The sequence below is a fragment of the Phyllostomus hastatus genome, unplaced genomic scaffold (assembly GCF_019186645.2).
Source record: "Phyllostomus hastatus isolate PE091 unplaced genomic scaffold, TTU_PhHast_1.1 phas_scaffold_129, whole genome shotgun sequence".
NCBI classification, from domain to species: Eukaryota; Metazoa; Chordata; class Mammalia; order Chiroptera; family Phyllostomidae; genus Phyllostomus; species Phyllostomus hastatus.
The window spans coordinates 14,903,009-14,920,496 of NW_025334009.1; the positions used below are offsets into that span (position 1 = coordinate 14,903,009).

At 46.9% G+C, this 17,488-nt stretch overlaps 1 protein-coding gene across 1 annotated transcript in view; it reads right to left on the reverse strand.

The window, feature by feature from the left end:
* Positions 1–8,507: 8,507 nt before the first annotated feature.
* Positions 8,508–17,488, reverse strand: part of CMTM8 (CKLF like MARVEL transmembrane domain containing 8) — a 79,532-nt gene continuing 70,551 nt past the window's right edge. Inside the window, exons 2-4 of the mRNA XM_045857388.1 lie at positions 15,159–15,332; positions 11,913–12,029; positions 8,508–8,939 (exon numbers count right to left, since the gene is read on the reverse strand). Coding sequence (XP_045713344.1) covers positions 8,856–8,939; positions 11,913–12,029; positions 15,159–15,332 — 375 coding nt within the window. The 3' untranslated portion in view covers positions 8,508–8,855. The remainder of the gene's footprint in view (positions 8,940–11,912; positions 12,030–15,158; positions 15,333–17,488) is intronic.

The window sequence follows — 17,488 nt, forward strand, 5'->3', positions numbered from 1 at the left end:
AAGAGCCATGTGCTGGTCTGATGTTCAAGAAGAGGCTCCCCAGATCAGAGATGCTGCCAAGTTTGCTGGGATGTCTACACTGGTGTGATGCTTTTTCGGTGTGAGGGGCTGCCTCCTGGGGGAGCAAGAGCTTAGGCAAAGAACTCCATATCCCCATTTAAAGATTTCATACTCAAGGAGAGGAAAAGCCAGATAGGTAGCTGGTGAGAATTCAAGAATTTCCAAGTTCTTCTCCATCCACCTAACCTGAGGAGGTGCAGTGTCTAAGGCTTTGATTAGAGTTACGGTCTGACCACAATTCATTTATACCAGTGTGATTAGGATGACATATCTGGTTAGATATAATGACGAGAGTTGACTCTGTGTTAGTTGGTGCAAGCGACAGAAACTAAACTCTGTTTTGCTTGCAAGTGACAGAAACTAAACTCAAGCAAAAAGAATTCATCGACTTGTGTAACTATGGAACGCAGAGAGGAAACCTATTTCAGACACAGTTGGATGCAGGCACTCAGATCAGGCAGCCGGGACCTGTGCCTCAGGGTTTCAGACCCTGCAGGGTTTGCTCCTCTCCCAGGCAGGCTCTCTCCTGACGTCTGGCAGCATGTGGTTCCCCCGGGCTAACGACCCCATCTCTGTATAAGGGAACCCGGTTCCCTGAGGTTGTGGCACAGTGTTCACCTGCTTAAGATGCTGCAACTAGATATCAGTGTGGGAGGTGCAAACAACAGATTTATTTTCTCAGTTTTGGAGGCTAGACGTCCAAGATCAAGGTGGCATTGGGGTTGATTTCTGGTGAGGCCTCTCTTCCTGGTTTGTAGACAGCCACTTTCTCACTGTGTCCTCCTACAGCCCTTCTTCTCTGAGTGAAAAAGAGAGAGAGAGAGAGAGAGAGAGAGAGAGAGAGAGAGAGAGAAATATGGTGTCTCTTCCTCTTGGATTAGAACCCCATCTCCAAATAGTTACATTGGGGGTTAGGCTTTCAACACATGAACTTTGTGGGGGAGAGGGATGCAATTTAGTCCATCACAGGCCTTCTCATTGGTCCAAATAATGGGTCATGGCCCCACCTTTCAACCAATCACTATAACCAGAGAGGTGGACCACTTCTACTGGACAGGCCAAGGTCCATTTGGTCATGGAGCTGGGGGTGAGTAGTTCTCCAGAACCACAGGAACTGACTGGGGGAGGGGTCGTTCCCCCAGGAAAAATGAGGGTGCAGATCCCAGAAAGAGGAACGAATATTTGGCAGTGTTATGTACCCCCACCCCGATCCCAATGTTGAGGTCCTAACCTCCAGTGTATTGTTTTGGAGATGGAGCCTAAGGTTGGGTAAGGTCATGAGGGTGGAGTCTTCATCATGGCTTTAGTGCCCTTATAAGAAACACCTGAGCTCTCTCCCTCGCCCTCTCCCCCTCCTACAGCAAAGGTGGCTTATCTGCAAGCCAGGAAGACCCCCCTCACCAGAGCCTGAAATGGCTGCGCCCTGACCATGCAAGGCCCAGGCTCAGGACTGTGTGAAAATAAATTTGTCACTGAAGGCACACCCAGCATACAACATGTAGTGTGTTACCACAGCCCAAGCTAAGACAGAAAGGCAAAAGCAGCAGGTCTCCACGACACTTCCCAGGGAGCTGCTTTTTAAATCCGTTTCCAGTGATTTTTTTAAGTTTATTAACCTCCGTGTTCCTATTTGTGAAATGGGCTGATACCACTTGTCTTTGAAGTCCAAACAGAAGTGTATTTGGACATGTTAAGAAAGGTAATAAAACAACATACAAATGTAGGGAATAATTACCTTCTGGTGCTAATGTTTTCTACCACGATTGGTATTTCTTCTATGAAGTTCTCAGGAGGAGGGAGGGGAGGGGGGAGGGCAAGAGAGAAGAGGCTCTCTTTCCTACTTCACCCATGAAATCTTTCACACATGAGATAAATGACGGCCAAAGATGTCAACACGGCCCTTTGAGAGGAGACAAAGGCAATGCAGAGAGTCCCCTGGATGGTTTTCAAGCAATTGCTCTGGCCACTCGTCCACCTTTTCCCACTAACAGTGAGGATCCTGGTTTTTCCAACCTGCTGACACCACTGCCTTCCCTTGTCTTTTATTTTAAAATAGGTGTCATTTCCTGGTCATGAATCTACTTCCTCCTGCTCATAGGAGAAAACTGGGGGAGGCTCAGAAAAACAAAGAAAGCAGAAACCACCCCATGATCCCACCACTCTGTACAACTGGGTTCGCTCTGCCTTTTGGAAACCTCCCGTTACACCACAAACATTTCCAATGAAAAATTCCTCAGAAATGGTGTTTGGCGGCAGCATCGATTTTTGTGTGCGTGTACAACTTCCTTTTCTCCATTATGTATTTTTAGAAAGACAGCACTTGAACAACCAGTCTTCCATTTAATCACCACTCTTGCAAATGTGGTGCAGCACAACTTGAGAAGTGTTCAATTCAGAAGAGAAAGTTAAATCGTGAATGATGGTGCTAACCAATTCTGATTCTGGGTATATTTGGGGGTGGGCTGTAGTGTGTTAATTTCTATAGGCTTGTTCAGTGGGTTTGTTTAAACATTCTCCTGCTGTGAGGAGTTTAGGTTTGATCCTGTTGGTTTTTCTTTTCACCTGTTATACATAAGACCAGGATTAACACCATTGTGCATGAATCTTAGACTCCTAAAAGAGATTCCTGAGTCCAAGAGAATGAGCTTTTTTTTTCAGGCTCGTCATATGTATTGCCAAACAGATTTGCGGAAGGGTACTTCATCCCCACAGCCTGTATGTATGGTTTTCACCTGGTTCCTTTCTTCACAGCACTGATGAGCTGGGGCCAGGAGTGAGAAGACCTCCATGTCAGCCCAGCCGTGTGACCTTGGACGAGTCGCTGTCCACTTAGTGGAGACTCAGCGGTCCTCATCAGGTAAACGGGGCTGTGGACCCCTGTGTTATCTAAGGCAAAGATGTTCTGAGGATCAACTGACATCACGTTTGAAAACCGACTAGTCAGGTATAAAAGGGTAGGTTCAGTCATATGAAATTGCCATTTTTGTAGGTCAAACAGGCAAATATCGGCTATTTCACTTCAACCTAATACTGTACCATGAAATGGTTGGAGGTTGTCAGGCTATTGGTCATGCATATGTTCCAGAAACCAATCAGCAGTTGTGGTTTTCCCAGGTACCCAGCTCACTAACCACCTGGTAGGTCTTTTATGAAGCACTTTTCTGACAATCTACAATCTATTTCCAAGCACCATAAATGGATCCACAGATGATTCGGCTCTTGGCCCGCAGGCCCCTCTGTAATACCCGGAACCCTCCCTTGGCTAGATCCCACCCCACCCCCAGCCACCCGCCTGTTGCGTCTCCTGGGCGAGCTCATATTCCCACAGCTCCGGTTTCAGCCACACTCAGGCTCGCCCTCTCTATAGGTTTTATCTCATCTTTGTCCTCCAACTGGCTAATCCTTCGGTCTCCTGGGACCATTCACCAACTTCCCCGTATCTTCACCGCAGCAGCAGAATATTGAACACATACTCTGTTCCACGCAGTGTGCTGAGCTCCAGGGGGGAGCTGGGAATGAGAACCCACCACCCCGACTCTCCAGAATGTCACACACCAGATGGGAGACCAGCGGCAATAACCACTCTGACAGCACAGCGGGTGGGAGAAGGGCTGTCGTGAACATTAAAAAATACAATGCCTTTTTTTTTTCTTTTAAAAATCAACTTTATCAAGGTGTAGTGTCCATAACATAAAATGCACCCACTTTAAGTAAAACAGTGTGTGAATTCTGACGAAGGTACAGGCACACGCAAGCCCCACCACAGTCGAGACGTAGAGCGTTTCTTCCACTGCAGGACGCTCTCCATGCCCCTCCTGAACCAGTCCCTTCCACTCCAACCCCAGGCCACCACCGGTCGGTTTCCCAGCACTGCAGATTGGTCTTCCCTTTCCGTGGATGTCACATAAACAGAACCAGACATATATTCTGGTCTGGCCTGTTTCACTCAATACACTATTTTGGTGACTCCTCCACACTGGTGCAGGCACCTGTGGTTTGTTCGCTCCTTTTTATTGTCAGTAGTGTTTCCTTGTGCAAATACACTGCCGCGTGTCTGTTCACCGCTGGGAGTCATTTGGATTGTATTTAGCTTGGGCCCATTATGAATAGAGCTACTGTGCATACTCCTGCATGAGTCTTTTTGTGGACATGTTTGTCTTGAGTAAATACCTATGAATGGAATTGCTGGGTCAGACTCTAAATGTACATTTAACTTTATTAAACATGGAGCTGTGGATGTAAACTGTCAGTCCCAGCAGCAACGCCCAAGAATTCCAATGGTCCACAGCCTCACGAACACTTGGTATCGCAGCCTTTTCAATTTCAGCCATTCTAGAGGGTGTGGCACAGCATCTCATTATAGTTTTAATTTGAAAAAAAAAAAAGCACCACCTTTGATTTATTTCTAAGCTCCTTTTTTCTGTTAGGAGTTTAGGGTTAACCCTCACCCCGATAGGGTCAGCGTTCTATGGCACTTAATGGCCGACCTCCTGCCAGAGAGGGAAGCGGCTTTTCAGGAGGGACTGTCTGTCTCCGAGGCACAAGGTGGAGTTCTCTTTAAGTTAAAGTGGCTGGAGGCCAGATTGTTCCGTGTTTCTTTCTTCACACTGAGCTTTTGCATTGCAACGACCAGGCAGGTCACGGAAACTCCTCCAAGAACCCATCATTCCCGCTGCCGCTCTTTCTAGGATCTTCTGTGCTATCACCACGCTTAAACAATAGCCTCAGGAAGGTTTGAATCACTCTCTCAAGTGGATTTTTTTTTTGGGGGGGGGAGGGAGGGAGAAAGAGAGGGAGAGAAACATTGATTGGTTGCCTCTCGCCCGCAACTCAACTGTGGACCAAATCCACAACACAGGCATGTGCACTGACCGGGAATCAAACCAGTGACCTTTGGCTTTGTGGGATGATGCCCAACCTACTGAGTCATGCCAGGCATGGCAGTGGACGCTTAAATTTCCCATTTTAAAAAACCTTGCTTTTGATAATGAGTTCTGGTGCTAAAGTGGATTTATCCCACCATCACTGGCATCTAGCGAAGACCCTGTGGTGGCTTACTATTTGAAAGTAAATCAGAACCAATATTTTATGCCATTGCTTGAAAGCCATTTGCCAGGATGTCCCGTGTTTTGGTTAGGATGGATACTGTTGCAGGTAACAGAAGTTAGCTGAAGCAAAGTGGGTGTGGGTGCTCAGGTGGATGCAAAGCCCAGAGTGTGCCAGCCTGTGGGGCTGGATGAATGCAGTGGCGCAGTGAAGCGATCAGGATGAAGTTTCTTTTCTGTTCCTTCTCGTTACTGTCATCCCATGGCTGGCTCCCTCTTGTGGTCACAATATACTGCCAACAACTTCCTGCATCCCTCTGTCCTAAGAACTTCTTTTCCAGAACGTCTGAGCAAGCCTTGGGTCGCACACCCACCCCTGGACCAATCAGCGGGGCGAGGGGATAGAATTACTTCGAGCCACGTGCTCCATCCCGAGAGTCCCCGCGGAGCTGGCTTCCCGGAAGTAGCTGGCGCCTAAGTGGCTGGTGGAGATACTGAGTAAAAACCACAGCGGTTAGATCACAGGAGGATGGAAAAGCTGAGTGGCGGAGGCAGCGACAAGGTCTGCTCCATTCTAGATTCGGTTACTCTATTATTTGAAAAACCTGCCCTTGACATGGCCGTTTCTCAAAAAATACCTGCCTAATGAATGAAGCCTTCCCGCAGCCAACGTCTTTCTCGCCCCTCGCCGCTCCTAAGTGTCCGCAAGGTCATCGCCTCTGCGTGGCCAAGCCCGTTCCCTGGAGCCCCATCTTCTTCTACATATGCACCGCACGCCTCCATTTACTGACTCTCCAGCTCATCGCAATCTGCAGTCGAATCTCCCCGATTGTCCTAAGTCAGCGACACTGGCGCCTTTACCCCACCTTCCCTCCCAGCTGGCGGCTTCCGGTTCGCATCCGGCAGAACCCTGGCAGGGGACCCTTCTCGTGAGGTCAAGTGCACAAACGCTTCTTGGGTCACCACCTCCTTTTCCAGTGGGTCTGTGCACACCTAGCCTGATATGCCCGGATTATTATTTTTTTCTGTGAAAATTCATCTTTCAGCTAAAATAATAATTGTCTAGGCGACAGAAATAGAAACTCTAAAACTGACTTTCTTCTACCCAGGGCTGCATCTTCAGTTAGTGTTTTTAATGGCCTGTGCTCTACGCAGAGATATTTTATGTCTTTAAAATCTTTGGTGTGCTGAGACCCTGAAGGGATTTTCCTAGGAAGGATGCAGTTTAAAAATGTACAAAAATAATTGATATTGAACATTCTTATCTCCTGCTTTTCTTGTAGGTTTTTTCAAATATTGGCTAAATATTTACCTGGGGCGGGGGGGCTCTGAGTTGGAAATGCAGCAATGGAGAGGGATGGCTTGCTTAAAGCGTTTCATTGATTGGCCACGAGCGGGCCAATCCATCAAACTGAAGACCCACCCACATCCGTCAGGGAACCTGCTGGTTTTGGAAGGGCTACGAGGTGAATGCACACGGTGCTGGCAGATGGCAGAGGAGAGTTTAAGTGCACACAGACCACCTCTGTTCCAACCTTTTCCAGAAACCTGTTCTTCTGGTTACGTCGGCTGTGCTGCAGGTGGCCTTGTGTGTTCCTTCTTTCTTAAGAGAAAAGTGAATGCAAACCCAGGTCAAAACTTATTGCTTCATCTGTACAACGGAGACTCATTTTGTTGTCTAAAAATCCACACTTAGACATCTTTCTTGAACAAAGTCTCTTGGTAGTCAAAAGAGGAAATAATAATTTCCTTTCTGTTAAAAATACATGCTGGGTTGTTTTGCTTGTTTGTTTTGTGTTGTGTTGTGTTTTGGTGACCACTCAGAGCACCACACAGGGTCATGGTCCTGAAAAACCACAGGTAGAGACGGGACAGCAAGTGACCCTGCAAGGACACAGTCAAGTCACTGTTCTCTCGAAATAGGTCTGTTTGGTGCTGCCGGCTCCAGAAAGACCTACATTTGTCATCTATTTAGAATGCATCTCCAAGTGGTTTATGGAACATTTTACCCCAGAAGTTGCTTCCTTGAATGCAGGCATGATTATAGAAATCACACACACACACGTGGGGAGACAGAGAGAAGAGAGACATAAAAGCAGGCTTCTTTCTGGATGACTGTTTCCAGAAACAGATCTTTGTAGGTTACAGTTTTTCTGCCTTTTATTGAGACTTGATTGCAACATGAAGTGCTTACAGAAAGCACGGAGTACATGGAAGATTAATATGCCTGTGTGTGAGTGGTGAACAGAGCAGAGCATGCAAACTCTAATGAGTTGTCTCTGCTTTTCTTGCAAAATGAGCAAGTCACAGGCTGTCCCGCTGATGACCGGGAATACCGCTGCAAAGAGATCGCAGTGCCGATCACCTGCAGGTCTGCGTGGCTAATGCTCAACCTTCATGGCCAGCTACACATTGGACTCAGAGCGGCTGCCTGTGCCCCCAGCACCCACCCTTCCCCACATATCTGTACCCCTCACCGCCTCTCATTTGTGGTGCCCCCTGCTCACTACCTCTTTGGACCCACAACTCAAGGACATTCTTCACTGTTTCCTTCCAAGGTCTGGGGTGGGTGCTGTTAGACACTGAAGAAATGCCACCTCTCCTGGACAGGGGTAAACAGAACTTGGATAAGGAGTCAGAATCCCATAAATTGGAAGATAACACAAACAGCAGAAAAAACAGCTCTGTCAAACCAGGGCAGAGGTCTCGGGGGCGTGTCCGCAGAGCGAGTCCGAGGCTGAAACTCTCTTTGCCGCCATCAGCTATACTAACGTTTCTGTGGTTTTTTGTTTTTCAAAAAGAAGCTCGTGTTGAAAAATCACCCAAGATACACTGCTGTTGGAAGAACGGTCCTGCCTAAAAACACTTCCTCTAAGCGCCCATCTGCCTTGCTGACGGGGTCCTTCCCACCATCTGACAACATCTGACAATGTCACCAAGTATCTGTGCTGGACACTGGAGCTCTGAGAACTTTTGGTCCGGCATTTCCCACAGAATATGGTACACGTGCCACTGTGGTCTTCCAGATCATTTTAAGGTACACACAAGTATTTATCCTCTTAATAATTATGCACTCATTTTAATATTAGGAAAAAAAAATACCACGGCCCCAGCAATCACTGGACTCAGCAGCACCACTTAAGGAGAGAGCTCACTACCGAGCTCCAAGGCCAATGTCTCATCAGATGCTCCCCGGGTCTACTGGTTGGCATGTGAGAATCATGGACACCAATGATCCCCGAGTTGGGGAGCTGGCTCTCTCCTACCACCCTGGCTTAGCAGCCACGGACAAGTGTCTCCTAGCAACACCGTACCTGCACAGCCCTGAGAGAATGAAGCATAGCATCCCCGCCCCCTCGGGCTTCAGCTACAGGCCTCCTTTCTCAAATCAATATAATGTTATTCAAGATTTTAAAACATTTAATCAAAAAAAAATCTGGCATTTTAAAAGTTAGGTTTACAAACTTGACACTTTCTTCACATTAGCATTTTATCCATTTATACATTGTCTAAGAAAATAGTAATAAGGTGCATGAAGACACCAGCAAGATCTTTAAGAGGTCATTATAACCTACAGCACTTTGCAAACAAATATCCAGTTTAATTGTAACAAACCATGGAGCGAAATTTAACTAAGTATATAAAAACATTAGTTAAATATAATTCTCTGGAAATATACATTATACCTACAGCTGTTTTTACAGTGAGATTCTTCCTTTTCTCCCCCCTCTTCATTCTCAGAATGGCAAATCACTGTAGGGTCCTGGATCTCCAAGCTATAAAACTGAAATACGTGTTTCCAGCGTAGCAGATGGTGACCAGGAAGGCGAAAAACTGGAGGGAAAAAAAAAGCGTAATAGAAAAGGGGTTTAGGGCACATTCGAATTGGCAAAAGTTATCATTCCCCTCCACCGACGCACGCACTCCACACCCCTCGACTCCGGGCCTTCTGATCGGAAACTGCTTTACCGGTTCGATTACTTCCCTCTGAAACAATTTCGGGCTATCTTGTTTTCTTTTTTGGAACCTATCTGGAAAGCCTACAGCTTTGCTCCAATAACCCTGGGGAAGTCACTCGGGGGTGAATGTGGGGGCATGCATCTGAGAAGAGCACGTGCATTTCTAGTTTAGTACATCAGCCCCCCTTATCCACAGGAGACACATTCCACGACCCCCAGTGGACGCCTGGAACCATGGATAGCACCAAACCCTGTATATGCTGTTTCTTCCCTGTACACACATACCTATGGTAAAGTTTAATTTATAAATTAGGCACAGTAAGAGATTAACAATAATAACTAATACCAAAATAGAATGATTGTAACTATATACTGTAATACAACTTACGTGCATGTGTTCTCTCTCTGATAACCTATCTAAGTAACCAAGGGGCAGGGAGCCTATCCCGTGTGGACATGGGGGACAAAGGGATGAGTCATGTCCTGGGCAGGACAGAGTGGGATGGTGCGAGACTTCATCATGGCACTCAGGTTGGTGTGCAATTTAAAACTTACGAATTGTTTATTTCTGGAATTTTTCCATTTCATGTTTTTGGACTGCGGCTGACTGCGGGTAAGAAACCAAACAAAGAAAACCCCGGATAACGGGGGACCACTGTACAGGCAATGTCAGACCAGGGCGTGGCCCAGACGGCCACGGGGTCAGGTACCCGCACTGAACAGAGCTGGCAGGAAGAAGGGAGGGGCCCACACGGGGTGTGCGGGGAGGGTGGTGAGCTGGAAAACGCAGGCCCCTCTGGCGGGGCAACATCCACCCAGTTCCAGAGGATTCTTGCTACGTGTTAACTGGAGCCCAGGGCTGCCAAAGCTTGTGATTTTTAATCTCATGTGCCCTCGTGCCTGCCACCTTTAAACAGTAATTCTGAAATATAAGTAAAAACTATAAAGAATACCCATGTATCGTCAATCAGCTTTACCATCACTTCAGCAACCCTATCTAACTGTTCCCTCCTACCCACCCCCCCCAACACTTCTTTTGTGGATGGAATATTGTAAGGCCAATATTAAACAAACCTTTAAAATCAGTTCTTTTTTAATTTTTTAAGATTTTATTTATTTATGTATTTATTTATTTAGAGAGGGAAGGGAGGGAAAAAGAGAGAGAGAGAGAAACATCAATGTGTGAACCCAGGCACGTGCCGTGACTGGGAATCGAACCTTCGATGCTTTGGTTCGCAGCCCGCGCTCAATCCACTGAGCTACGCCAGCCAGGTAAAATCAGTTTTTTAAATTAGAAAAACAATACACACTCATGGTTTAAAAATGCAAACAGTACAGAAACACATTAATTATTGGGTTGGCCAAAGAGTTGGTTTAGTTTTTCCTGTGCGATGGCTCTAGCAGTGTTTAGTTGTGTTTAACTTCATTTGAAACAATTTTGTTAGACTGTATTGTGACAGCTGTCATATCAGCGTGCATTAAAAAAACTTATCAAAATTGGTGAATTTTTGTGCAGCCACTTTAATATTAAAGATGGAAGAAGATCTGAAACATTTTCAGTATGTTATGCTTTATTATTTCAAGAAAGGTAAAAATGCAACTGAGCCCTGGCTGGCGTAGCTCAGTGGATGGAGCGCGGGCTGCGAACCAAAGTGTCGCAGGTTCGATTCCCAGTCAGGGCACATACCTGGGTTGCAGGCCACGGCCCCCAGCAACCGCACATTGGTGTTTCTCTCTCTCTCTCTTTTTTCCCTCCCTTCCCTTTTTAAAGAATAAATAAATAAAATCTTTAAAAAAATGTAACTGAAACACACACAAAAAGATTTGTACAATGTATGGAGAAGGTACCATGACTGATGGAATGTGTTAAAAGTGGTCTGTGAAGTTTCTTGGTACTATTGACATTTTGGCCAAATAATTCTTTGCTGTGGGGCTGTCTCATGCATTGGAGGATGTTTAGCAGCAACCCTGGCCTCTACCCACCTGAAGCCAATAGTGGGAGATAGCCAACATACTCAGAATATCCAAATTAACAAAATTATTGGTGAAAATGAAACATACGTTTTTTATTTTACAGAAAAAAAACTAAACAGACTTTTTGGCCAACCTAATAAAAAGCAGAAGCCCCTCATTCCACACTCATCATCCAATCACAGTCCTTGGAAGGAACTTCTCTGTTGGTGTATCTTTTTCTAAGCATTCTCAATGAATAATCAAACATTTCTATTTAAAAAAACAGAACAGAACAAGCAGCCCTGGCTGGTGCAGCTCAGTGGACTGAGCACTGGCCTGCGAACCAAGGGTCAGTTGTTCAATTCCAGGTCAGGGCACATGCCTGGGTTGCGGGGCCAGGTCCCCGGTAGGGGGTGCGTGAGGGGCAACCACACACTGATGTATCTCTCCCTCTCTTTCTCCCTCCCTTTCCCTCCCTGAAAATAAATGAAATCTTAACCAAAAAAAACAAAAAACACACACAACAACCCAGCAAGCAAATAGCATCATAGTGTGCTCATTTTCTGCAAGACTCTCCCCACTTAAACTGCAGTCAGTATGGTTATTCTTAGAATGCCTCAAATGTTGTTTTTTTCTCCCTCAAATACTTGTTTTGTTCCAGCCATTTGGCTCTCACTCAGGCAGAGTATTTCAGCCTCTTTGCACTTCAGGCCACTGGGGCTACTAGGGCCGCCAATTTACGAAGCTTTCCAACCCACCAGCTCATCATCACCCATGTGTCGCACTGCAGGTGGTGCTTTTTCCGGGGGATGACTCTGTCCCCTCCTCCTGATCCCCAGAGGGCCTCAGGGAGGAAGGAGGTGACCATGGGGGGCGGGTGAGAGGGCTCACTCACCGAGGAGGCAGCCCAGCTGTTGAAGTTGTGGCTGTCCCTCTCCGGGGCGACGGAGGACGCATCCACGATAGCGGCCGAGAGGTACAAGACGAAGGCGCTGCCGTTGAAGCACAGGCCCTGGGGGCGACAGAGGGGTGCAGGGTTTAGGGAGCGTGGGGAGGTCCGGGCACCTCTGAACCTCAGGCGTGGCCAGGACCGCACCTTGGATGTGGTCAGGAGCTCATCTGGGTACCCAGGAGAAGGCAGGGGACATGGGCTGCGAGAAGGCAGCTCATCTGTGTTTTGGGGAGGAGAGGATTTTACACCACCTCACTCACAGCACACCCAGACACCCCATCTTCTCCCCCAGCACACCCAGGCTGCCCGCTGCCCCCTCAAGGCCTTCTCTCTCTCTCTCAATTTGCTCTTGACCCTCATTTCTTCCAATGTCAGCCACGGTGACACACTGGCTGAGGAAGGAAGATGGCAGAAGGTGCCACCACTGAGATGCGCCTCAGCCATGGTCCCTGGCAGGAGCCGCACCCTTCAGCACTTGCCCTGGCAGAGGGGAGCTTTCCCCAAAGCAGACCCAACTGATTTTCTGATCCCTTGCTCTAGGCAGGGAGGGGCATTTAAGTGAGCTCCTCAAGGTGCTGCGAGTTCTTAAACATGAAAAGGAGATTACACACATTAATAGAGCCCTTTGGGAACTGATCTCACCCAAGGCTTTATTTTTTCCTCTTCTTAGAGAAGGGAGATATGTAACTCCAAGTAGGTATTTGGTTTTCAGTTGTATGTAAACTCTAGGAAACCAGACTCTGAAAAGGTTTAAAGCTTGTTCTTATCTGAACAAGGAGGAGGGGTGTGGAAAAATCAATGCTTCACACAGAGGAGAAGAGGGGTGACTCTCAAGGAATAGGGCCCCTAAGGTCTAACACCTGTCCCTCTGTAGCTCAGAGACACAGAGATGGGGAGGGAAAGGGGGAGGAGGCGGTATCTTTTGGTTCTCAGAGAAAACGAAGGCACATAGAGTTTTCCAGATTCAGGCTCCAGCACTGAGAAACAGGTAATATACCCCTGTTACCACCTCTACACTTGCTCAGATTGTTCCTGGGTTAGGGCGACTCACCTGTAAGAGAAGGGTCAGCCCCAGGGTTCTGTTCGGGCCACCCAGGGTGCTCATCTACCATTAGAAAAGTGTCCCCAAGGAACAAGTATAAAGGACACATGGATAAAAACTGGGGGAGGGTGGAAATGGGAGGGAGGAGGGGAGGGCTGGGAGTAAAAAATAGAAAATTGTACTGCAACAACAATTAAAATAAATTTTAAAAACCGAAAGAAAAAAGAAAGAAAAAAAAGAAAAGTATCCCCAGAAAGCCCTGACTTCTCTGGATGACTCAGTATGCTGGTTGGTGGTGGTTTGTTTTTTTTGGGGGGGAGGGGGCAGGAACATGAGTGCATTTTTAAAACCTTTACTTGTTTAAGTAAAAAATTGCACATTACTTCTTGAGCTTTGCACATTTGCTATTTGCCAAGTTAAGGACCCCCCCCCCCCACCATTTTTAAAGTGCAGAAACAGTTAAACATAGTTACCTCTGGGAGTAGAAAACCGTAGTTTTCATTGTGCATCCTTTTATAGGTGGGGGTTAAACTTACTTTTTTCTTTAGTAAACTAGCCATGTATTACTTTTGAAACATTAAAATGCTTTTTTAAAAAAAAGGTAATGCATGTTCATCATACCCAAACAAAATCCAGTCAGACACAACAGTCTGGAGTAAAGGCCAGTACCTCCCCTTCCACGCCGACCCCTGCCTCTGGGGCACAGGCAAACACTCTCTCTCACACCAGTGGAGCCACGTGGTTGGTACTAACACGTCACGGTCTAACTTTTCCCCCATGGAAAGGCATTTGGACGTTCCTAGTGTTTCCAGGATTATAGACACTGCTGTAATGACCATGTCTGAGTGTGTATTCTGGGGCACCCATGCGTGCCCAGTCCCCATACAGGGGATCACGAAGAACGAGAGAACATTCAGAGAGAGCTCACCTGGCCACAACGCCATGACGCACTGAGACTGCTCCCGGGCCTTGCCCGCATAGCTGGTGTGGGTGAGGGGGCCAGAGGGGAAATGGGGAGAAGACTCCCCGGCTGTATGACCTGTGAACTTCCTGAGTATACGACCCTGTCCCTTATTAACTGTGGCCCGATCCATTTTTCTAAGGAAATGAACTCCTATTTCCCTTGGAGTGAAGCGGGAATGGCAGGGGTGGAGCAGAGGTAGGTAGGAGGCGTTCTTTCCCCAAACACCTCCCCACGGGGGGCCCTGCCGGTTCATCTCATCCAGTCAGTTGAAGGCCTGAATAGAACAAAAAGGCAGACACTCCTGTGAGTCGAGAGGGAACTGCACCTGGCCGACTGCTCTGAGCTGGAACATCGATCTTTTTTCCTGATTTTGAACTTGACTTTCCTGACTTTGGAAGGAAACACTGGGTCTTCTTAGACCTTGAGCCTTCCAGCTTTTGGACCAGAGTGTACTTATACCATCGGCCATCCTGGGTCTCCAGCTTGCTGACTGCAGATCACGGGACTTCTCAGGCTCCACAGTCACGTGAACCAACTCCTTATAATAAAGCTCCTTATACACTTTTACATGCACACCCTATTGCTTTGACTCCTTTGGAGAACCCTGACCACTACAGAGTTTGGTAGTAAGAGTGAGGCAGACAGATTTTAGAACCAGGAGTGGAGGGCTCCTGTGATAAATACCAAAACTTCTAGAAAGGCTCTGGGGCTGGACAATGAGGAGAGGTGCATGCTGGGAACATGAATGTTAGCAGAACGTTAGCAGAGATTCTAGTGAGGGCTCAGAAAGAAAAGAGAAAAACTGGAGAGAAAGCTTCTGCCTCCTTAGAAAGTACATAAATAATCATAAACAGGATATTGATAAAAAATATGGGTGTTAAAAGCAATTCTGCTGAGGTCTCAGGTGAAAATGAGGAACACATCACTGAAAACTGGAGGAAAGGTGATCCTTGTTATGAAGTGGCAGAGAATTTGGCCAGACTGTGTTCTGGTGTTTTGCAGAAGGGAGAATTTGCAAGCTATGGAGTTGGATATTGAGCAGAGGAAATTTTTAAGTACAGTATTGAAAGAGCAGCTTGGTTCCTTCTGACCGCTTATAGTGAAATGCAAAACTGACCCGGGGAGGATGACACTCCGTCCTCCCTGGTGGGCAGCGGACAAGCGCAGGGCCCGGCTTCCTTACCACGGTAGTCCAGGGCACCTGGGGGATCCTGGTGTAGGTCATCGTTATGTAGATGACGAGGAAGAAGATGGTGAGGACCCAGTAAAATACCGCTACAAACATGACCCAGCCAAATGCAGGGACCCGAAAGTACTCAGTTCCAGCGATAAGTGTCCATACCAGCAGTCCCAGAATCTGTAAAATGACACAGGCGGTGGAAAAGGGAGGGGAAAGGAGACAGTAAAAAAAAAAAAAGAGAAGAGGAGAGAGAAAAAAATCATTAGAGAGTGTTGATTACAACTTTCATACGCACATACACATGACTTACAAATATAATAGGGGTCACACACTTACATGCCAACAGAGCCCCGGAAGCTAAAACAAATAAACATAGGAGGCTGGCCAGAGATCATGGCAAAAAGAAAACCATGTCTTGTTTTAAGGGGCAGTCTCTACTCAGCTCCAGCCAGTTGCTGTGGGCTGATTTTGCTTTATTTTTTTTTTCTCTCTCTCAGGAGAACACAGAAACTCAAATTTCTACATGATGATCTTGATTTTTATTTATTTATATATTTTTAAAAGATTTTATCTTATTTTTTAGAGAGGAGAAGGGAAGTTGAGAGGGAGAGAAAAAAATCTGTGTGGTTGCCTCTCGCACGCCCCCTACTGGGGACCTGACCCACAACCCAGGCATGTGCCCTGACTGGGAATCGAACCAGCGATGTTTTGGTTTGTAGTCCGGCACTCAATCCACTGAGCCACACCACCCAGGACTCTAATCTTGATTTTTAAATGCTGGCACTAACAAGAGTTTTAAAACATGAGGGAAGAAGACTGCAGGTCCGCTTGAGGTGGTCCGTGGACTGATCTCCTCTTGGGGGATGAACCTCTGAGGATTCTGCACCTGCCACAGCTGCCCTCCTTGCAGGGGGCCAATAAGCCGTGGCCGGGGAAAGCTTTCAGAAGGGAGGGTGGGAAAGGGCCCAGTCCAGATACGGCATTCTGCATCCTAACCCAAGCCGCACCTTTACTCGGCGACAGTCCTCTCTACTCTTCACCACGGCTGAAGGGCAAGGCAAGGCCAAACCCAAAGCCCATCAGTGTCACCCTGGGCTAAAGGAGGACTTCATCAAAGGAAAAGAAACTGCTCTAAATTCTGGGCATGTTTAGTCCTGAACAAAGGAAGGCCCAAGTGAAGCACGCATCTCACACTCCAGCACCGTTCAGGAACCAGGTCCCTAAGCCATGAAAAAGTTAGCATCCAGCAAAATAAAAGACAAAACATACAAAACCAAAGAAAAATAATAATATAAAAAAAAACAGAAAAAATGCTAGTGTCTAAACCATCCCCCCAGGAGACAGCACCAGGCTCTGGCCTGCTGCTGCTATGTGACTCAGGACAAACTGCAGTTAAACCCCGGTGCCCAAATGACTGCCATCCGGAACAATCTGGTTCTCAGATAGCCTTGTGGATGAATTAAGTTTGAGAACCGAGGTTCCACTGTATTTCGTTTCTCTTTTATTTATTTATTTTTAAAAGATTTTATTTATTTATTTCTAGAGAGAGGGGAAAGGAGGGAGAAAGAGAGGGAGAGAAACATCAACGTGTGGTTGCCTCTCTTACGCCCCCTACTGGGGACCTGGCCCACAACCCCGGCACATGCCCTGACTGAGAATTGAACTAGGGCCCCTTTGGTTCTCAGGTCAGCACTCAATCCACTGAGCCACACCAGCCAGGGCTCATTTCTGTTTTAGCTTTTTTCACGGTATGTGGAACAAAATACTAGAGCAATTTTAACCACAGAGCTAGGACAGAAGCTTTCAGTCATTTGTTTAGCAATTAAGGACACCTAACATATGCCAGGCTGCCCACTACCAGGCCCCAAGGCCAGAGTGGGCACACCCACAACTAAAGGTTTGGTGGGGGCACGTATCTGAACACACTTCAGAACTTCAGGTGACTTCTGAAGAGTCACCTGAAGTCCGAGGGAAGGCGACACTCTAGGCAGAGGTGAAGTGCTTTCTGCCTTCTGGAACCTGCAAGAAAGTGTAATAAGAACATCGGTGCAAAGTGCTAGAAATGTTGAGAAGGGTCAGATAATGTGGACTCAGGATGCTTAAGGGTTTTGTGCTTTATCCCAAGGGTGGCATCAAGGTTTTGAGCAAGGCAAAGACACGATCAAGCTCAGTTTTCCTAAGACCACCCTGAACCCATCTGTATCCATGGTTCCGCTTCTGTGGATTCAATTGACCAGGGATTGAAAATATTCAGAAAACAAAAAAGTTATCTTGTTGCTGATGAGCACTGTGTAGCTAGGCCTATGATGGTGTCTGTGTACTGAACACCTTGG